This window comes from Apodemus sylvaticus, chromosome 5, assembly GCF_947179515.1.
Source record: "Apodemus sylvaticus chromosome 5, mApoSyl1.1, whole genome shotgun sequence".
Lineage (NCBI taxonomy): Eukaryota > Metazoa > Chordata > Mammalia > Rodentia > Muridae > Apodemus > Apodemus sylvaticus.
In genome coordinates this window covers 87,573,974-87,596,601 of record NC_067476.1, presented here as the reverse complement: position 1 = coordinate 87,596,601, position 22,628 = coordinate 87,573,974, and the positions used below count along the sequence as shown (strand labels likewise).

Genomic DNA, 22,628 nt, shown 5'->3' with positions numbered 1-22,628 from the left:
AAGAACAATTAACTTTTGCTGGCCAAGAAAGAAACAAATGATTGCATGAAAATGTGTATAAAACATCTATAGAGTATTCTTGTCAAATATAAATGAAATTAACTTTATTATAGAAATCATTCTGAGGATTTCTAGGGAAGACAAATACTTACATTTTGACATAAAACAAATTGGATTATATCGAAGACACACTCTACCTTTTAGCTATCAACTTCTCCTTGGATTCATATCTTACCCTTTTTTGCACATAAACTTCATCTGTTAACAACCTTTGGAAAACCAACAGATAGTTTTTACATATATCTAGTGTGTGTTGTTCCAGGTTTAATTATATGCAAAGGAATGATACAAACTTGGAACATCAGTCCATAAACTATGAACAGATGGGGAGAAGTATTTGATATATCTTGATAAAACTCTTAAATCCATGGTAAATCTTGTCGATCATGGTTCCTTTAAACAACCACATGAGCCAACACAGATCTGAGATCCAACAGCCTGTGTTGTTCTTTTCTTCATTATAACATACAAATGCCCATTTACAAATAATACACCAAAATGAATAAAAGTTTGGATACCAAAATGAAGATTTGTTCCAACTGATACCGTGCCTTCTGTATGCAAAGGTCCTTGTTTCTAGTCCATTCCCGGGCTCCAGTACAGGACACAGTTGCAAAGTGAAGTGCTTCTAACAGCCATTTCTCTTTCTTTCCTGAATACCCAACTGCTGTGTCCACATAGTCATTGGCTGAGTGAACACAATTTCCTCTCTCCATCACACTCTCTCTCTTTACTGTAATCGAGGCCAGTACTGAGACATGTCAGGTTCACTTCCGGGAACTTGGACGGGAACTGACACTCCAGGTGAAATGAGTCCTATAAATGAATACAAAAACAGCTGCATAGGTGGATTCTGCAACAGAACACAGCACGAACACACACACTTTCTAAAATTCCAAAACCAGCTCCATAAGTAGATTCTATGATAGAACACAGCATGAACACACGGACCTTCTAAAATTCCTAAAGCTTCACAATACATTTTTTACTTTATATTAAAAAAGAAAGAAAAAAGAAAGAAAGAAAGAAAGAAAGAAAGAAAGAAAGAAAGAAAGAAAGAAAGAAAGAAAGAAAGAAAGAAAAAGAAAGAAAAACTTTCAGCCATTGGAAAGAAAAGCAGACCTTTTGCAACTAGAGGCTATGTTTGCACATGCCTCATGACACCCAATGATTGGAAGTTTCTCAGTGGGACCATCTCTGGAAGACTCACATGCTACATCCTCAGAAGCCAAAATGGGGCTGGGAGGAAGAAGCAGACCTAACTTCTACAACCCTCAGCCGGCATCAAGAAGCGAGAAGATGTAAATGTCTTCTAAAAAGTACCTATCACATCAAGTTCAGTGGACCCACATTATCTAGCTCTGACCAAGATATCATCTGAAAACTAGATTTGGGTTCTTGTCTTACTCCATTTCTGTGATCACATTCACCACTATAAAAGATGACTCTTGTCTATGTGCTGTCAATGCACTAACTTAACTGAATTTCCCTTTTCAGTCTGTTTTCTTTCAAGACAAGAGTAGTAAAATATTTGGCACAGTCCTTAATGCACGGTCAGAACTTTCTTTTCAAGTCAATAGTAAACACAGTGTGAAAGATCAGCTGGCCAAAGAGGCCCAGTAGATGCCTCTGCACAGCTGCAGAGAGCTCACCTGTTGAAGTGGTCCCCGAGGTGCCCATGGGCTGACTGTTCATGTGTGTTTGCATGTGCGGAGGGGTGTAGGTATCATAACTCCGCCCATTCACTGACGGGCTGGTGGGCAGCATGCAGGAGTACGAGGAGGTCTGACTGGGGACTGGGGGCTGCCAGAAGAAAGAAAAACCTGTGATTACTGGAACCACCAGACAGCTACATCCCAGACTACCTCTTCTCCAGGGCCTGCCTGCAAGCTTGGTCATTACTGATGTCTCTTTGGAATGTCTTAGAGACACTGACCATCACCAGAGCATACTGTGTACTAAATTTCTGAAACACAGTAAATGCAAACAAACATCCAGTTTTGGCAGCCTGCGCTGTCTTTTTTTCTTTGCTAGAGTTACTATCGTGAAAGATATCCTCCCTCTACAAACCCAGATCTATTGGAGAATGCTATGATCCCCAAATTCCATAGTTCAATAGAGTAATAGGAGGACTCTCTGGATAGTTTGATATAGGGACCTTGTGAACAGTCCAGTGCTGAACTTGGAGGATTAGAGATTTTAAAACACATACACACACACACACAACCATGATGAAGTCAGATTGAAGAGGTTAGAAACGTCAGTAAATATAAGTTAAACGCAACCTGAGGATTAACTGTGACTTCTTAACTGACCCCAAACCCCTAATTGAGTCTCGTTCATAAAATTGTGTTGCTATCTTCTAAGCTTTCAGAATGGGAATGCTGAGGAGACAGACGTCTCTCATAACTAAACAAGAAATAAGCAGAGCCAGAATAAAGCTCCTGAATGGGGGCTCTCATGGAGGCTTGAGGTCACAAGAACTCAGGAGGCGAATCAAGAGAAGCAGAAGGTCAGCCATAGCTGTTCTGCTCTGAAAATTCTTGACATCCTCAAATCCTCATCCGCGAAGACTGGCACCCACCAAGGAAGGTCCAGCAGGAGACGCCCATTCTTTGCAAGACATAGAAGGTTTTGATCAACAGGAAGAAGCCATTGACAGATTACTCTCCCCATTCCAAAACCTTAACAATAGTTTTCTCTAAACAATAAGATCACAGATTGTTTCTGTTTTCTTTGTTTAATGAAGCCATGTACTTTTGTAACTGTACAATCTGTGTGCTTTTTAAAAGTCAATGTTTAAATTGTCCCAACATATTTCTTTATAAATGGAAGCAAGCTTAATACATTCACTCATCTGTTTAATTATTTCTGGGTTTGTTTTCCATGTGCACATGATGTCGCCCTCACAGAAACCTAGATGTTGCTATAATATATCAAAGTGCACAAGATACTTGATGGCCTCATTAAAGTCAGAAGACGACTGTTCGCGTCAAGTTCAAAAAGACGAACAGGCCTGAGGGGCCCTGCCAGGACTTCGGCTCGCATTTGTTACCACTCACTTCCTCTAGGCAAACTGACTTCTGGGAAATTCCAAAATAGTTATAGTAATACCAACTAATGGGCTGTTGGCCCCTTCACTTACATCAGTTGTACTATGTCCAATGAAAACCAGATACATAGAAAAGAAGCACGTGACTATGTCCTCCAGGGCCGCTTATCTAGCTCCAATATTGGCCTGAAGATTGAGAGACTTTATTTTGCTGTTATTTGAATTCCAAACCTGGCAAAAGATGCTCTGTGGAGACTAAGTAATCTGTGTAACCCCCAGAACTGTTTCCAGCAGGACTCATGCTTCCAGTCTTATTTCAGCAGGCATGTCTAATGGTCCTATAAGCAGGAGCCTTAGGAGCGCTGATATTCCTAAGGCATTAGAATCCTTTACCCAATGGTGATCTAGCACATACCAGGAGTCATGCACAACTTACATCAGACAATGCCAGCTTGGTCCAGGACCTACCCCTAAGAACACAGGCTAGGGTGTTATAGTAAGAAAGCCATCTAGCTCTCTAGGCAGCAGGGTTACCACTGACCTGTCCCATCAGCTACAGCTGACACACATTAAATTTCTAGCAAATACTTTATATTCCATTTTTACTTTTAAATGTAAAAAGAACTAGTTTTCCTATTTTAGCTACATGCATTTCACTCTCTAAAGAGGAATCCCACTTTTTAGGCCCTGCCCCTTTTTTCCTCTTCCTCACTGCTTTCTCCCAGGAACCAAAAATAATCCTCAAAATTCTCACATTGCTTCTGCATGTATTAATACAAACACACTAACAAAAAAAACATACTTTTTACATAGCAACATCTTACTACGCTTCATTATGCCACATTATTTCTACTTTGTGATATAAACTTCCCTGGTAGCCAAAACCGACCTCACTCCTGTCCTGCATTCTCCAGCTAACATGATGATGAAAGGCACATTAACTTGACTGGGCAGATCGAGTGTTTGTTTTTCAAGGGCATGAATCAATCAATCAGTCAATCAATCAGCTAAAAGAGCCTGGATTGACTGTCTCAGAGTTGACTGGTCAAGCCAATCACTGTCACAAGAAGGACTCCCAAGGGAGTAAATGCAATGAAGGGGTCTGCAAGCCTGAACCCATCCCGTGCCCTGTGCAGCAGGTGGCCACACTCTCTTACTTGCATAGGCAGGTTGTTTGCCATGGTGAAGCTGGGCATGGGTGGCAAAGCACTGTATGTGTTGGTGAGGGCGGTGTCTGTCCGGCCCAACATGGAACCTGACGTGAAGGAGGAAACTGCAGAGGAAGAGAAAAAAGATGGGGGGCAGGGGGTGGCAAGGTCATTAGAGGGCGAGGTGGAGCCAAGGGCAGGCAAGGTTAAGAGCCTTTCTTGGCAGTTGGAATTTCGAGTTACCAGGCGTGGTGGGCTGTGGAATTGGCTGGTAGACGCTGGTGCTGAAGCTGCTGCTGATAGGGATGTGGCTAGGGGTGTTGCTAGCCTGTCGTCTCTGGTTCCTCAGTTTCTCCTCTCTTCTCCATTTGGCCCTTCGATTAGAAAACCATACCTGGGAATGCAGGGAATGGGTTAACCCTGGGCTCGCTACCACTCAGCCACAAACAACCCCCCCCCCACCATCCTCGCCCTTGCCCCAGGGCAAGGGAGTCTTTGCAAACCTGACCCTGTTTCTATCAATGACTGATAGACAAGCAAGGCGAAATATAAGTATCCCAATGCACAACAACAACAATGCCCCCGGGTACCTGTATTCTTGCTTCAGGTAGATCTATTTTGGCTGCTAGTCTTTCCCGGGCAAACACATCTGGATAATGGGTCCGCTCAAACTCTGAAAGAGTTAATGGGTTTTATATGTTATGCCAGAACACAAAATAGTTCAGACACTGGATCGACCTAGCCTTTAACAGCCCACTCCCATCTTGTCCAGCCAATTTCCTTTCAAACAGATTGACAGCGTGCTGCTGACTGTACTTGCAAGAACTTTCCCACCAGGAGCAAGACATTTAGTGTCTGTCCTTATCTGTGGCCTGAGACAGTAAAATAGATCATCATTTTCTTTGTATGTCAGAATCTTACTATTTCAGTTTACTGGTATATGAAAAGAAGAAAGAAAACACACATGCACATACACACCCTGAAAAGAAGGGGGAAGGGGGGCTTTTCATCCTTTATGTAAAGGGCCCTGGCTAAATTTAGCTCTTTGTGCTGTTGCTGTGGCATTTACTTTGATTTAAGGTTTCTCTACTTTGGAAATTTCCCAGTCACCTTTCTCCAGAGCCTCAATCTGCTCTTGGGTAAAAGATGTTCTATTTCTTTGCAGCTTCCGCTTCAACTGAAGTCGCATCTGAGCCTCATCTGAGTCTTCTCCGTTAGAACTGATGGAGTTGGTGTTCTCCCCCCCTCCTTCCTGTTGCTGGCAGCCATCTGCAACAAAAAGAATAGGACAATAATAAGAGAATGACATGGGGGCTCCTAATGGGACTCGGTACAGTTATAAACTCCAGGGACTTCGTAGTCTGCAGTCTCCACAGAGCCTTCCTAAGTTAATCAAGTGTTAGCCTTCCTTTAATGACACTGTTACCTGAGTCATATTCCTGTTTTCATCAAGATGAGACCTGACAGTGCTCTCACCCAGTACTGTCTGTTTGAATGACAAAGCAAGCCAGAAGTTTCCAGGCAGAATGATCTTTCCCTGTTGACTCTGACTCCTTGTCCAGTTCCCTCACATACAGAAAGTATTTACCTATGGCTGTGTTGGGAAAATAGAGTGATGTGCACGATTTCAGCTGATCTATAATCAGTAATTCCTATCTAATCAATTAGATGTTGATAGGTTTGTAGAAAATGCTATTAAGAAACCAAACCAAGCTTGTAATCTTTTTAAAAAAATATTTATCTAGTTTTTATTTGAATTCTGCACAGTCAATTTCATTTTAAAGGTTGTGAATTTAGAAGTGCTTGCATTGTTCTGCGGTTTTATTCAACCATTGTGTGAGTGTGTTTCGCCTTGACACCTATTACGAGCACAGCTGTAATTATATCATCACCAAGAACAGGCTATAATTGCTGAAAATGGAATTTTATATTTAGATAAAAGGACTGTCCATTCTTTGTAATGTGTTGCACCAGAGAAAAGTAAGATTTCTTTTAAATTTTTAACGTGTAATTTTAAAAGAGAGACGGCGGAGAGTTCACTAACTAGCTAAATATGCTAAGCTGCAGCTGAGTCCTTGGCATATCATTTAAGTGGTACATTTTTAATTAGGGCATTTCCACCACTTTTAATGTAATTTCTATCATTAAACAGGGAAAGTTTCATTGTTTTCCTTTGCGCTTGGTGAAGAGCTGTGCACTTGGGCTAACCGGCTCTGCCGTGCACCTTGCGGGCAAGGCGGCAGCCTGCGGCAAGGAAAGGACGCAGGCCTTGGCTGGCCTTCCCAGAGCCCTGCAGGCTGCCTTGGGTCCTGAGGCTTGTAGCCCCCACGGGATACCAACAGGAACTGTTCTCTCCCGATCCTAGAAACTTGGCCAGTTTGGGGGGGAGGGGACGCCAGGCCTCTGTGGGAATCGACTTGGCCAGGAATATCATTTATAACCAGGAGACAATAGGCAGCGCCTTCAAAGCGTTCAGGGAATTGTGACAGGATCTAGTGGGATCTTTTCAGGAACTTTGAAATGTTTTAAAACCCCAACTTTCTCCCCCATTTAAACAGGCGGATTCATCGGCACTGGCCACCATATGGGCCCTTGGAGATCTATTGAGATGACCACCAACACTTGAATAGCGAGGGGCTGCTTTTCAGCACCACACAATGCCCCGCAAGTAAGGGAAACTATTAAACTCCTGGGGCAGGAGCGTTGGCAAACTTTCGTGGGCAGAATTTTGAGGCCACAATAAGCATGGACAACAAAAGGATTCTCTTGAGGCGTGCAGCGGGCCACATTGTGTTACAAGAAGCCCAGTCAACAGACTTTTCAGCGAAGTGTGTTAACCCCTCTGCTCTGCTATCATTAATCACTGTCCGGAGAGCGGGCGCCTCGGTGCTATTTAGGGCGCTTGGCTGCGGGGGTGGGGGGGAGAGGTGGATGGGGGGCCAGGGCAGGGGGTGGAGGGAGGTGGGGAGGGTGGATGGGGACCAGAGCTGGGACTTAGGGGAGGCGAAAGGAGAGAAGCTAAAGAGGGAAGAATGGTGTGGGGGAGGGGCAGAGAAAGATGGAGGGCTCCAAAGAGATGGTGGTCAGAAAGGTATAAGAAGGGACAAAGGGAAAAATGTAGAAGAAAAAGAAACTGGAAGATCGACGGAGGTGGGAGAAAAAGACGAAAAGGAAGAGGAGGGAGCGAGTATTGGTAAACAAGCCGCAGGCATCTTGCCCTACTTCAGATGAGTGGGGGAGGGGAGGGTCTCCTGCCGAAGGCTAAGCGCCGAACTCAGGAACTCACGTGTAGGGGCACAAGTGGCTGTACGAATTTGCTGCCCCAGGTCTCTTGAGGACTCTTCAAAGTAGTCCCCCCACCCCCCCAGGGAGAAAAATGATGAGAGCCTGTTCCTTTTCTCTTTTATTGTCGGATTTTTTTGTCCGTCCCCCTCCACCACCACCACACACCCCACCCCACCCCACCCCACCCCACCCCACCCTGGTGGAACTACTAGAAAAGTCCATCGGTTACTGCTTTTGGAAAACACAATCTGGCCTGGTCACTTTTGCCTCCACCCAAAAGAAAAAGCTCCACCCCATCCCTTTTCTAGCAAGTTAGGTCTTGCCAAGTGAACAAAGCTGAGGGTCTCCCTCCGAAGACACCTGCAGAGAGCGTTTCTCTATTCTCAGCTGCTTCTTGGACTTCCTCTTAATTTTAAAGCTTAAGGGTTGTATTCACAGTCTTCCGAGCTCAGGCACTAGTTGTGCATAAGCACGTGCCGGTGACAGAAGCCTAGGGCTTGCACTCTTTGGGAAGTGATATTTAGGGAGAAAAATAAGTCTATAGAAGCAGGAATATGGCATTTAAATCCTGTTTTTGCGTCTTCTTGTTAAAAGTGGAATCAGAGTCAACAAGAAGAGAACGCTACGGATTCGCCGCCGCCGCCGCTGCCGCCTCTTAACCAGCCCAGAAAGCAACACTGAGAATGTGTTCACTACTTTAAAAGTACCAAGTGTTTGCAGCCAGGTGACTGAGTGCTCACTTAGACAGAGTTGGCTTTTTTTTTTTTCTCCCTCCCCCTCCTTCGCCTTTGGTGGTTTTACCTTCCACCTTTAAATCTTTTAAGAAACTAAAAATAGAAGTTAGAACTCTCTAATTCCCCACACGATAAACTTAAGTGGCAGACAATTAAGATATCTCCTTTAAAAGGAGTCCCCTCCTAGCGGCGCAAAGAAGGGACCTTCAATGGGCACCGTGCACCTCCCAGGCTAATCCCAGCGGAGAGTGAAAGCGCCTCCCATTATCCCAGCCCCAGGACCATCTGACGCAGGGGATAGGATTTGTTTCCTGGAAGAAGAAGAAGAGGAGAGGGAGAGAGAGAGAGGGAGAAAGTGAGCGGGAGAGGCGGGGAAACAGAAAAGAAAAAAGAAAAAAAAAGACGCTGGGAAATAAAATCATTCCTTAGTTTCTTAGTGTCTTAATCAGTGAGGCGGAAAACAAGCAAGAAAAGATAGCAACGCGGTTGCGGAACCTTTTCAGCTCTGGAGCGCGGATCAAAACATTGAAGCATCTGTTGAAAGGAGGCTGACTAAATCCTATAGAGGGCCTGGGTATTATGGGGGTTGGGGCGAGGGAAGGAGATGAGAAACAGTGTCTTCGTGATCCCTAAAACCACCAAATCGCTGGAGAATTGGGGCTGGATAGAGTCGTCTCGTTATTGTCAGCCCACGTCCTCAGGATTTTATTCACCGCCGCGTGGCGTAGATCAGATGGAAACCATATTTGTCTCCCTCAGAGACCTAACCTCTCCTTATGCTTCTGGAAATGGACTCTTTACAAGCCCAGATCAGCCTCTCTGGCTGGAAAGGAAGCCTGGGAGGGAGGGAGACGCGCTTAGCACCAAAGGGCCAGAGGAATCCCCAGGAATTTAAGCCTGGATAGCTGACACCACAGAACAGGAGGTCCCCACGCCCGAGATTCTCTTTTCGAGCCACGCTTCCTCCCCCACGCTGAAAGCTGAGCAGAGAGCTTGGGAGGAAATGCACTTAGGTGGGGTAAACAAGGTGGGTGGGTGGGACACTCAGGAAGTGTGTGACCCAGCTTTCACTAGTAACTAGCCGCCTTAAATTAAAAGTCCCTGAACTAGCGCCACCTCTCGCCCTCAGTGGTCTCCACCAGGCCCTTGCCTTTTGGTCCCTGTTCTCCCGCTCCCAGGGAGGAAAACTTGCCCTAAGTAGGCGACGCTTCCTCTAGCGGAAGTTATTGCCCTGGACTTTAGTCTTGGCACCCAGAGACAGGAAGGGGGTGTTCATTCCCTGGTCCCCAAGCAAACCTGAGCCCCAGATGCCCGCGAAGAGCAGGAGTGGGAACTTCTGGGCTCAGCCCTCTGAGATCTGAGCTTCTGGGCCTATTGCCCACAACCAAGACACCTGCGATCAAGTGGGCAGGGTAGGGTTTAGCAGAGTGCAGAGTGCTGGGCGTGGAGAGCGGACCGTGCTCACTGGGAGTTCTAGCTTCTCTGGGGTGTGTCCTTTGGGAATGCATGGGGGATTCCGACAGTTTCAAACCTCAGGCCCTGCGAGGTTGGCTATTTCTATTTCTAGCTGATCTTAATAGACACCGGAGACGCCTGGACCTGTGAGCACTCTGAGCTCCAACTCCCAAAGCTGCAGGTTCGAGGTCACCTGAGCAAGGGCGGGGTTTCACGCTAGGGAGTTCTGCCCTGCACAGCAGAAGGCCTCACTGACCAAGAGCACGGCGGGCGACGCTGGGAACCGAGAAAGGAGCACTTTTCTCCCTACCGTCCCAGTGTCCGTCCCATATTGTTTTCTGCTCTTAAAACTGACATGTCTAATTGGCAATTGGTGCCGAATCGTGTCCAGAGGTCTCTTGTGGAACATTTCTACAGCTGTCTCCTTCAACTAGACGCTTATTCATGTCGCCTTAATGAGAAACAAAACGTTCTCTAATGAGCAATTACAGAGCGACAGGATTGTTCCCATAACAAATTCTTGCGAGTGACAGAAGCATCCTTTGTACCAGATATTTCGCATACTGTTACCGATTTTCCCTTCTCTAACCCGGCTCTGTGGAGGTGCCCTGCACGCGGGGCCGTTCGGTCCCAGAGCTCGCCGATTCACAGCAGCCCCTGCGCAGCCCCCGCGCAGCCCCGGACCTATGCCCCCAGGCTCTGGGGTGCTCCCGGGAGTGAGGCGCCTCATCCCATTATCCCGTATATTATCTCCTTGTCACGAAGACAACAAATACCGATTAATCTTCCAAGTAAACTGTTTCCTATTCTTGACCAAGTTACCTCGGTGTGAGTGGGAAGGGGAGAGAGCCAACCCACCCACTCCTCTTCCTGCCTTCTTCGCACAGATTCTGGGAAAGGAAACCACAGTCCCTGTCGGTACAACTGGCCCCAGAACCTCTTCTCCTAGCCTCAGCCCAGTACTCAGTTTCCCTACCCCACTTCTAACCAGTTGCCACGGCCAAGAACAAGAACTAGAGTCCACGGGTGCAGGGGGAGGGCCGAGTAAATGGGTTAAAATGTTGAAGTTGGGGGAGGGAACCGCCATTGGAAGTCTTCAAACTGGCCATGCCATGCACATGGGGGTGGGGGGCCTGCCCTCTCCTACCATCTTACTCAAAGTCGCATAATTGTCAATTACTTCAAAAGCAAATAATACAATTATATTTACAGTGTTACCTTGTCTCACTTGTACTGCCAAGTACGCTCTACTGCATTTTAATGTCAGATTTGAATAAGGCACCACTAGACTCTCAACCTTGCACATGCACAACCTCCTAACACTTCATACAACCCTTAACATACATCATCTTTACAGGCAACAAGATGGTTGCACAAACACCAATTACAAAGTGTAAGTGGGGGGGGGGGGCGGGTACCTAAACCATCCAGGAGCTCCTAGACACTGGGAGCCCAGAGGAGGAAACCACTTCAGGAAGGTGGCTACTTGAGTTTTACCTTGCGTGGGTTGCCCTGGTACTGAAGTCCCAGGATACCAACCAGGGCGAGTGCCCCAGCTTCCGGTCTGCCCGTTCAACATCCTTAGTTTATCATACATGCCGTCCGCGCCCATCTGTTGCTTTTCGCTAGCCAGGTTGCGAAGAACTCTGTTTATGGATGACACCTGCAAATCAAACCAAATGGTAGTTAGACACAGTCACCCCATCCTAGGTCCCCATCTCAGCTCTTCCAAGCTTTAAAAAAAGGACCCCACTACACATGCAAAAGCTCCCAGCTATATTGTGGAAAGAATGACAGCTATCGTTTTGTTCCTGGAAATTAAGTTGGGTAAAAAGGGGGAAGCAGTTCTTCACCTCTGTAGATATCACTAATGACAGCTCACTGGGCTGCTCGGCTTTAATCAAAGACTCCTCGATAAAAAAGAGTTCACCTTAGAGATTTACTAATGGATGCAGAAATGGATGCATGTTATTTGAAAGAAGTTTCAGGAAAGTGCTTTGAGGGGAATTTAGAATCTGGTTTTCATTTTCATTGCCTTCTAATTCCATTGACCCCCTGGTTTGTGGTATCCAAATAAAGTGAACTACTCCCCACATTTGACTCCCATTTTCCAGATGGTCAAAAAGTCAAAGCCCACCTCCCCATGTCCCCAGGTACCCTCGAGACCCAAGTGAATCGGGGAAGGGGGGGGGGGAGATGGCAAGGCATTGGGAGAGAGAAGAGCAGGAGGCGATAAAGAAGTGTCAGAGATGGGGAGTGAGGGGCTTGGGCGAGGCAGACAAATGTTCACAATGAACTTACACTGGGTATGTTATCGTTGGTACAGACCCCCTCGGATAATAATCTGTCTCGGATTTCCCAAGCAAAGATGGACGGGCACTCCCGTTTATACTGGGCTATTTTGCTTACGACTTCTGGAGTGGCCACTCTGGGCTTACTACCTCCGATTGCCCTGGGTCTGATGGAGCCAGTCTCGTAATACCTGCCCAGAATTTTACTCACACATCCGTTGGACACCTGCATTGGGGAATTGGACAGAAAACCACATTATTAATAATTTCAAGACAAAAATAAAATTGTTTAAGTATGCATTAAACAATGACAAGCTTACGTTTTCATTGCCCAGCACCTGGACTTTTGCATCTGCATGGGTCTATAACACAAAAATATACCTTCAATGGTACGAGAACTTACTGGAGAGAGCTTGTTTTTCTTAAAAATTACATTTGTAGCCCTAAAACTACAAATAATGATGATACTTTCAAACACTTTGAATTATTTTTTAAAAGCTTTTTTAAAACTATTTTTCAAAACACTGTGTGAAGATGCATCAAAACGAAGTCAGGTTAATTTTTTGCGCTGACCTTGCTTAAAATAGTATTATGTTGTAAAGAACAAAGGGAAATAAATAATTGAATGTTTATGTTTTTCCCTTAAAATTTCGCCCAGTTGAGCAAATGTGAATTAGATAGCATTTGCCTTTGAAAATCCATATACATTCTTCACAAGCATGATGGATGCAAACAAATCTCTAAACTCTGAGGTTAGCACGGGATGGGAAAAAGGGAATGAAATTATCCCAGTTTATATAACTCAGCTCATTACAGTTTATACACTGTTACCATAATGAATGTCTTTTCCAAATGAAAAGATATATTTTTTAATTCACTCACATTCTTTTTCTTACGCAGATGAATTATCTTACATAACTGACTGAGGTTGAAAGAGACAGGGCCGTGGTGGAAGGAGAGGAGGAGCGGGAAGGTAGGGACGTGGTGGGGATGGAGTTGGTGAGGGTGGTGTGGTCCATTATTAGTAGCGTTTACAGTAAAAAATGAAGAAAGGACACTTAGAGTGGAGGACCGCGGGACGAGGGCGGGGTGGGGGTGGGTAGGGGGCGCCTAGTAGGACAGCCACGGGAGGATCACCTGCAGAATTCGGGAAATGTCGCACGGCCGGGCCCCGCTGTGAGCTAGTTCTACGATCTTCTGCCGGGTGGAGTCCGGCAGTGGCCGCCCGTTGACAAAGACACCACCAAGCTGATTCACTCCGCTGTGACCTGAGGAGAGGAGGAGGAGAGGAGAGAAGAAGAAGAAGAAGAAGAAGAAGAAGAAGAAGAAGAAGAAGAAGAAGAAGAAGAAGAAGAAGAAGAAGAAGAAGAAGAAGAAGAAGAAGAAGAGGAAAGGGAAAGAGAGGAAGGAAGGAAGGAAGGAAGGAAGGAAGGAAGGAAGAAAGAAAGAAAGAAAGAAAGAAAGAAAGAAAGAAAGAAAGAAAGAAAGAAAGAAAGAAAGAAAGAAAGAAAGAAAGAAAGAAAGAAAAGACCACAATGCAACCTCAGCTCCCTGCCAACCTGTGTGAACCTCTGCAATTAGGTCCTGGCTTAAAAAAACAAAAACAAAACCACCCAACAACAGAACCACCAGCCATGCAAGGACTGGGCAGCCTAGCCTCAAAAACAATTGACCCTGCCCATTGGACTGTTGTCAGACCTGGGAGAATACGCAGGAACATATCCACCCGGTACCACCAACACCCCAGCAGCTCCCTGAGCCCATTGCCCCCTTCATAAGCACCCCAGCCCTTCTTGGAACCCACAAGGGGCAAACGTCAAGCTCTTAAAGTCGTCTCCCTACATCACCTCTGAGTGTCACCACAGAGTCCACACAGAAGTCTCTGCAGTGTTGGAACAGCACTGCAAATGCCAAGCCCTGCACAGCTCGGCAGGCAGAACGTTATAAAACCTTAGCATGATGATTTAACTCTGGCAGAGGTGCATAGCATATAGCACTGTGTGTGTGTGTGTGTGTGTGTGTGTGTGTTCGCATGCGCGCGCATGCAGAATAAAAAAGAGCCAAAAAAGATAAATTTGTCACTAGTGAACCCCCCAATCTGTGCCTCCACAGCAGGCATAGAGTTGGAACCCCCACTCACACAGTGATCTGCCTGCCCCAAGTGGTGCTCAGAAGCCTGGAGTCTTCCCACCCGCCACTACTCACTACTCGCTTTACTTCCGCTGCTGAACTCCGCCCTCCCCCTCAGCCAAGGACACAAATATTAACAGAAACTCAAAACTTAAAAAGAAAAAGACCACATCACAGGGTCACCGGTCCTTCCTTCCACTTTCGTCTCACAACCTCATCCCATTGTGTCTTCGTAGAGACTAGGGTGAGAGGGAAGGAGCGTCTCCATGAACTATCCTCCTCAGAAATCATAGGAATAGAAATAAAGCCAGTCCCCTTTCCACTTCCTCAGACATCTCCAACCTGCAGCCCCGTGTCTAGACAGAAGCCCTCTCAGGAAACGTGGTTCTCAGCTCTCTCTTCTCCTCTCTTCTCTCTTCTCCTTGGAGCCTCCTGATAAATTGACTCCAGGAGCCTGTGCTTCTTAGCAATAAATAAGCTCCAAATATAGAAGAGGGGGGAAATATGATGAGCCTCTCTGACATTTGTCTTTAAAATAAAACTAGCTGCACGTCAAGTTTGAGCTTAATTTCTGGAAATAGGCGGAAGTCGCTCCGGATCATGCATGGAAGGCTAATTGAAAAGATCAGTCGGGGCGCTTGTGGCAGCCTTGTCACTTTGTGACAGTGCTCCGCTCCGGGAAATTGCATCGTCACGACAAACGGGACCGTGATAAAACGACCCTTTCCGTCCCTATTTGTAGATCACTCAGACGAGAATGAACTGCACTCGTCTCCCCTTCGAGGGGAGCTGCGTTTTCAGGGTAGCTTGAGGCTTGGGGCTGGAGGAGGGTTATAGCTCACGGAGGGGGGGCGGGGCCTCAATTCGATGAGAAGTGACAGGCGTTTAGGGATCTGGGCTCTGGCTGTCCCGGGCCAGTGCAAGAGGGTACATTGCACATTGCAAGAGACTGCTTCTAAAACAGGGCAGGGCCTAGCCTGCGCTTCCGGTTTCTCCTAAATTTTCTCTTAGAAAACCTTGGCTTTCTAGATCTCATTTACCATGCAGGTATGGAGGCCCATCTCTGGGCAAAAGAAAGCTTCCCAGAAAAAGAAAGGCCGTCTCAGAGAAACTTTTCAAAAGCAAAGCCAGGGTAATTCCCAGTCTACAGATGCCAGAGTGTGCAAGGCCTCTAATCATAGACCTTCCTTATTCCTCATTGCAAACCTAAAGTGCCCAGCATCTCCACAGCTGCAGCCCGGATTTGCTGGTCTGAGAGACACAGGGCCAGGGAGCCTCTGCCAGCATCGAAATGGCAGCGAAGAAACATAGCTCTAAATTCCCCTTTAGAGGTTAAGCCTCAATCATTGTGTCCCTTCCCCAGGGACTGCTGGCGTTCTCGCCCAGTGGCGATGATTATGCTCCTAGAATTCGACCGCAAAGCTTCTAATACGAAAACATATGGTGTCAATTTGGATGCTCCGCGCCTCGCGCACACCCGGGAACCAGAGGCACAAAGCCCGCAGGCCAACCCGCGACCTGTACCCCTCTGGGCCTGCCAGCCAGGCCATAGCGGCCAACGGTCACGTCACGACTGAGCGCCTCGGCCTACCGGAAAACCTAAGGCTAAGGAGTCTGAGCTCCAGGGTATGGATCTGACAGGTTCTGCACAAATGCAGTTGCAAAGCTCACACCTTTGCTCTCTTTCCTGAGCTTAGCGGCCCTGGTCCTGTGGCATCGCGAGCTGCTGGGCTCTCTAAGCTTCTGCAATTCTATAACCGCAAGTTTCTCGAAGACCCAGGCCTCTCCATACTCCCAAGCATAATTAAGCCTGTGTAGACCTCCACCCTCACCCAGGCCTAGCTTCCCTGGCTCAGCTCTATCACGTACCAGCAACCATTGGCTGAGCACAAAGGTTGGGGCCCGAAGGGCCTGGGCAAAGGTAAGAAGAGAGGCACACAGACTGGTATCAAAGGCACCAGGAGCCTGGATCATCCAGAATCCACACAGCTGCGCTTGCTGGTGCAAGGTTTATCCAATTCCTGACCCGCACAGTTTCCACACTCTTCCCAGATCCAGCAAACCCTCCTTTCTTCACCACGTGAGGTTTACTTCCCTAGCAGGGTAGCCGCCCTGGGTGCCCCACTCCCCTTCTCTTCTAGGCCGGTAACTAGGGTGGGGAGGGGAGGAGCTGGCCTGAGATTGACTAGGGGAGGGAAGCGCCCCCACCCCTCGGGGTCGGGGTCGGAGGAGACGCTCAGTCTTGGCCAAGCCCAAAGGGGCCTCCTTCTCTTCTCAGGAGAAGCCTTCAAGCTTCGCCCCGCCCTGCTCGGCCCAGCCCCTCTCTCTGGGGTCAGAGCCCGGGCAGGGGCGGGGAGGGGGTATGAGTTACAGGATTTGGGGGGGAGGGATGGGGTTTCTCTACCGCAGCTTCAAAAACTCGGGCGAGTAGTTTTGATGAGCCCCAGCCTCTGCCCTTCTAGAACACTGCCGAGCAAACCGCCTCCTAGTCTTCCCTCGCGGGCTACTTGGCGCTCACCCGGTGCTGCCCGGATAGATCTCAGGCCACTTCCCTCCCTCCCTGTGGCTTGGACTCCGCAGGTTCCAAGACTCAGCACACTCCCCTACCCCATGGCCCGCATGTCTCCAGCCCAATAGTCCAGAGAAAGACCTGAGACACTTACTGTTCTGCATGCTGGAGCTGGTTGGCAGCCTCCGGATCCCACGGGGCTCGAATATAGGGCTCTGTTAGCAAGAAAATTGGAGTTAATCCCGGGCTTTGCAACACAGGTAGACCTGTCCTCTTACTGAGGAAAACCTGGTGCCTGAACTGGAGAATCCTCCCTTTCTTAGAAATTGATCTACTCAACCGCTTGGGGCGATCTGAGGGTCACCTAGCCCTGCTCTCATATGCACGCAGAATGTACTTTATGAGCTGCGAATAAAATGATCTAGCATTCACAATCAGTTTTCCCAAATCTTTTAATAGTTAGCCCTTTAATCTGAAGAAACAGAAACAATGACCCTGTTTTGATTTGTTTTCCCACCTGAACTACGGTCTTTAAAAACTCTTTCAGATTTTGAAGCCCAAAACAACACCATAAAACTTGCCTGAAAACTGGGATATATGTCCACTCTTAGAACAGAAGATCTCACACATCTGCTCGCCCACCCCTAGTTAAAGTCTTCTGCCTAAGACAAAACAGAGGGAGAGAAAGGTGTGTCAAACTGGCCCAGCGAATAGGTTGGCTGGCTGGCTGAGGCCCACTCTCAACCCAAAGTAAATCTAGGGCTAGACCGGTCTGCCAGGAAACACCAAAGCCACTCCAAGCTTCCAGTGGCCTCTGCCACAGAGATCCTCATCCTCTGGAAAATGTTGCGTTGGCTAGGCCTGGGGAAATGGGGAATCTGGAGTTGTAGGTCTCACTTTGCAAAACTAACAAGTACCAGGGAAAGTGGAAAGCTTAAACTAAGCCATCAGAGAGGGGAGGAGAAACAGTGTTGGGGACAGAAGGTGACAGCACCTGAAGTGTGTGGAGGAAGAGAATGGAAGGGCTTGGTGGTGCGCCTTGGGGCTCAGGGCTCAGGTCAGAAAGTCTGGGCGAGCCTTAGACCTCGCTCCCTCCTTTCCTGAGGAATTTCAGCACCACGATTGTCCCTAGGCCCCTAGAACTAAGTTCTTTGGTTGCTGCTTTATCCTTAACCAACCCCCCAATGCATACACCCCCAAAGACTTTCCAGTCAGATCCCCCCACAATCCATCTTTCAGCTCCTTCCGGACTGAGCAAGAGGTAAGACCAACCTTTTACCCTAAATCTCATTTATTGCAGATAGCTTTGCTTTTGGTGTTTAGATCTTCCTCTTTTCCTGGACCGTGACACACACTGCCCACCTCGCTTCGCTGCTTTAAACAGTTCAGTCGGGAAGGGGCGCAGACAAAGTCCACAGACACCAAACAATGGCTCTACTCTGTGGCTCTCCCCAAGCCCAGAGTAAAGCCCAGACTCTCAACCCAGCAACACCAGATCCAAGCAAAGGAACCAACAACTCTGCAACTCTCAAAGGAAAAAAGAGGACTCCACTCACTGAAGTCCTGACTCACTACAGCGCCCCTCAAGGCTTCCAGTCCACCCACCGTCTCGGCTTTCCCTCAAAAAGAGGGTTCTTGGGAGAGAGGTGGAGAAAATAGTAAAGTAATTTCTTGTTATAAATATCTGGAGGTAATTGTGTTACTGGTGTGAGTTGTTAGGGGCTGTAAAAAGATACAAGGGCGCCGTGGGGAGCTCAATTGGAAAGGGGGAGTTACAAGAAAGAGCCCATTCAAGAGGAGTGCCCAGGAAAGGGGGGGGGGTAAAATAATGAAATAGTCACAGCATCTCATTTTGCTTTATTTTTAAGAAACCATTCTCTTTCCCCCCTGTTTTTGGCTATGATGATGATTAATTTTGCCACCCTGCAAAGAATTCCAGGGAATAGTTTTCTCTTCAAGACCTTTTATGATTTAACTTTTAAGTAACTGAAAGGCAGCTTAAATCCATAAGACATAAAAGTCTAGGATGAGGACTTTTTTCTCGGTGTCTGTTTATGACTGGATATAGCCAAGGACTAGATACCGCCATTACAGTTATCTCCTGAAGTCTCCCTCCTGTCTCTAGGCCGGCTCCTGACCTCACCCAGAACAAAATGTCCATCTTACTTATATATAAGGACTCAAGCTGCAAAGGGTAGCAGGTGTGGGGTGGGGGTGGGGATGGAATTCTGTTTGGAACAGAAAACTTCCTGAGCTCGTCTCTGACCACATTTTTTACACAGCCTCATGTCTCCAACCCGGCTCGGACCTCCGTGATACCATTTTAGAAAATTGTCTAGCTGATCCCCCCCAAGAGCTAGCTGATTAGTTTCCCAAGCAAGTGGGAAGGTGATAGCACTTCAGGTTCCGGTTTTGCTTGGTTCCCACCCTCCACTCCTCTAAGAAGCTATCTAATTACCTAAGTAATCGTTAACACTCAGTGCAAAAAGCACCCTGGGAAGCAGGGCACACCCCGCACCCGGAAGCAGTCCTGTTCTTAAAGAAGCTAGACCCCTCTGCCTCGGCCCAAACCCCTAGCCTAAGATAGGTTTTTGTATCGCCTTGGAGGGGGGTCATAGACCTGTATGAGGAATGAAGGGGTCTTCAGAAATCTTAGAAAGGCCACAAGGTCTTAGTCCACAAGTCCATTGGAACCTCCGTCCTCCCCACTCCCGGACCCAAACCCAAGCCAGAGCTCTCACACCCGGCTATTGTTTCAATTATTTAAATTTCAAAACCTACTCCCACATTCCTTAGCTGAAGTATTCCAAGAAGCTCGATTTCTCTCCTCCTGATGCCCCTCCTGGAAATTAGCAATTAGGGCGACAAAGTTTACCCTCCAGGGCCAAATGATTACAACTCATCAATTGTCTTCAAACAGATGCAAAGTTCCGCAGCAACCCTCCTCTGTCAGTAGCGACAACTATGTTTTCTCTTTGGTAAACTTGCTAGGCTTTCAAGGATTTTAGCTTTTCATTTGGTTTTTTTATCCTATCTCCTCAACCCTTCCCAAGTTCGAGTTTAATATCCAAAATGGCGAGAGAGAGAGAGAGAGAGAGAGAGAGAGAGAGAGAGAGAGAGAGAGAGAGAGAGAGAGAGAGAGAACATGCACTTTGTTTTTAAACTTTTCAGAAAGCTCATTAATGAAAGACCAGGTTTTTTTAGCACTCGAAAAAGAAAGCATTTCCACTTGAAATTCAACTCCATTTCCCTCAATTACACTTGCTAAAAAATTCGAGGCTATTATGGCTCAGGGAGACTTGAGGAGATCTGCCACGGGAAAGAGGCAACAACTTTCTGAACTTTGAAAAGCCACTTTTCCTCCTGGGGTCTTAGAATCCAAAAGCTCTCGAATTACTCAGACTAATTAGCTGGGAGAGGACGTGATCCGAGGAGAGGGAAAGCCAGTGCTTTTATACAGATTTTCCCCCTTTAGGCCACACAAAGAAAAAATATCAGTACACTCGAAAGAGGGGAGCAAACCTCCTCCTTTCCAGCTTGAAACTTGTTGAAATGGCAACACGGGGTACAGCTTGGTCAACGGAGACACGGGGAAATACCCACCAAGAGCTGGAGGTGGGAGTCCACAGGACAGGGAACACACCAACTTTCGCAAGATAGAGTTGTGGGAAGCCGGGAGAGCTAGGGCGTTCGTTTCCAAATCCGAGCTCAGCGCTCGGCTGAGGCTGGAGGAGAGGGCCCTGGGGGGTGAATGGAAGCTGGCAGTCCTTGCGATCGGCTCGGAGCTCCCTCGGAGAGCGCATCCGATCGCCTCGGCCTAGTGGCTTCCTTCACGGGCCGCGCGCGCTCTGGGTCCCTCGTGGCCTCCGGCGCACGGCCGTGGTGCTCATCCAGACGGCTCCGGCTCGCGGAGGGCGTGATGACCCTTTGGTGCTAGAGTGCTGCGGGCAGTTCTGTGCCCGGGAGAATCTTGCACAAAGCCGGAGCGCGGGCTGGCGGGAGGCGGCGCGGAGAGTCGGCTGGTCGGGCGCTCTCGGCGCGCTGGCTCGGCCCCGGCTGGACAAAAGCATTGCCGGTGGCTGCTCTCCGCGGCCTGGGGCACGGCGGAGCCTTTTCGTCCTTTCCCGCTGACCCCGAGCTTTTGGAGGCGCTGAAGCCGAGAGCTGCGGATTGCGGGGGCGCCCTGCAGCCTAGCTGCTCTCGGAAAGCTCCAGCCGCACTTGCGCTGGTGCAGAGCCAGCTGCCTGCCTGCAGCTCCGCGCTGCTGCGGCTCGCGGACCGTCGCCCTCCGACGCGGGCTTTCGCTGGAAGTTGAAAGTTTGGGCTCCTGCGTGGAAACTTCTCCGGCCCAACTCTCCCAGCGTAGCAGTGGGGGAGGGGACCGGCGAGAGGGGAGGAAAGAAGAGAAGGAGAGACCTGCCAGGATATTGAAATATAAAGAAATCAGAAGAAAAAAAGCGGGACTCACCTTTAAGAGGCATCATCTCTTTCGTCGTTGTCAAAGCTCCTGTCAAGAGTTTTGTTGGGCTTTTTTTTTTTTTTTTGGCTTTTTTTTTTTTTTTTTTTTTTTTTTGCTTTTTGTTGTCTTGGGTTTTCCCCCCTGTTGTTGCTTAAAGACCACAACGGTTTGAAATGACGGTATTTTAAAGGAGTTGCTCGTGAGAGTTTTCTCCACGGACGCTGCTGGGTTGGTGTGTGAGAGCAATTCTCAGATCCCTGGGAAGAAGACAGAGATTGACAATAAAATGGGCTGTCAGCGGCTGGAGAGTGAGAGATAAAGAGTGTGGGTGAGGGAAGTGGCTGCAGCCAGCACACCTATGCTGATTGGTGATGGCTCAAGTGTGTTAATGTGTGTGTGCCGGCGCCCGGCCTCGCCTCCACCGCTCCTCACTGGCCCATTAGCGAAGCCTGACCTCTGTCATCATCCTCCAGCAAAACACTTCCTCCTGCGCCTGAACCAGAGCGGGAAATGAGGCCGAGCCACGGTTCGCTTTTCAAACCCACTAATCACTCCGCAACATGCAAATGCACCGCTCGCTCCCACACAAAATATTGCTTTATGCAAAGCAGCGCCGGGGCCTCGCGCCAGCCGATTGGATGCTCCCTCTCCCTGTCTGGTGCAATTGGTCGGTTTGTTTGAATATGAATACACTTGTTTTCAGCTCTGCTGGTGGGTCCCGGCTTCTCTCTCCGGCGCTGGGCCCCCAGCTCCCAGGCTCTGGCGCTCGCCGAGGTCTCCGGCTCCACGCGCTTCGGCTGCCAGCGCTGCGGCCGCGAACTTGATCAGTCTAATAGAGGCCTCTGAGCTGGAAGTCATGCTGCCCCCGCAACCCCGAGCTGGGCCAGGGCTTCTCAGTCCGTGGAGGTAGCTAGTGCCACCATCTCTACGAGATCCTTTCTTGTACAGTTGGCCTGCTGCTCCGCCACGGTCCACCCTAACCTCCCACCCCTAGCCCACCCGGCCTTGGCCCCAGGACACAAAGTACAGCGGTGGCGGCTCTCTAGTCCACCTGACCTTTAGGAGCAAGAGAAACCAGGCGGGAGTGTCCCTGGATCCCAGCAGCCCCCACTCCGGCGACGGTGGCACAACGATGCCTAGGCCTGAAGAGGGCCGCCAGGCCGAGAACTCAGCGAGGCCCGGCGGTCGCCTCAGCCCAGGCCTCTCGAGCCTGCCCATTTCCCCACCCCACTCCCGCACCCCTGGCCTTTTCTTCTCTCCTTTCTGCTTTCCGAAGCCAACGTGCTCAGCGGAGCGGACGCACTGCCCCAGCCTGGAGAGGCCCGAGTAAACACGCCACTTACTTTGTGTACAGAGGATTCTTGTGAAAAGCTCTGAAGAGTCCTCACCAAACACTCTCCAACTTCTCCCACGTGCCATTTGTTGACTAAGTGCGGCTGCTTTTCCAAGCCATCGAAAGGAGGGGAAGACAAGAGGGGAGGGGAAGTAGTGGAAGGCTGAGGGTG

The 22,628-nt window shown here is 48.4% G+C and overlaps 1 protein-coding gene across 5 annotated transcripts; it reads right to left on the bottom strand.

Annotated features, from left to right (window-relative positions):
• Positions 1–753: 753 nt before the first annotated feature.
• Pax6 (paired box 6) lies at positions 754–16,828 on the bottom strand. 5 transcript variants are annotated; one of them, XM_052181382.1, is made up of 11 exons: positions 16,819–16,828; positions 13,163–13,293; positions 12,346–12,387; positions 12,036–12,251; positions 11,232–11,397; positions 5,371–5,529; positions 4,851–4,933; positions 4,504–4,654; positions 4,270–4,385; positions 1,713–1,863; positions 754–876 (listed from the first exon to the last, which is right to left on the bottom strand). In XM_052181382.1, the coding sequence occupies exons 1-11, from the start codon at positions 16,826–16,828 to the stop codon at positions 791–793; spliced, it is 1,311 nt and encodes a 436-aa protein (XP_052037342.1). In that variant the 3' UTR covers positions 754–790. The 5 variants fall into 5 exon arrangements, with proteins under 5 accessions (XP_052037342.1, XP_052037344.1, XP_052037345.1 ...); XM_052181384.1 differs by having other exon boundaries at positions 12,144–12,251; XM_052181385.1 differs by having other exon boundaries at positions 12,237–12,251.
• Positions 16,829–22,628: the final 5,800 nt, after the last annotated feature.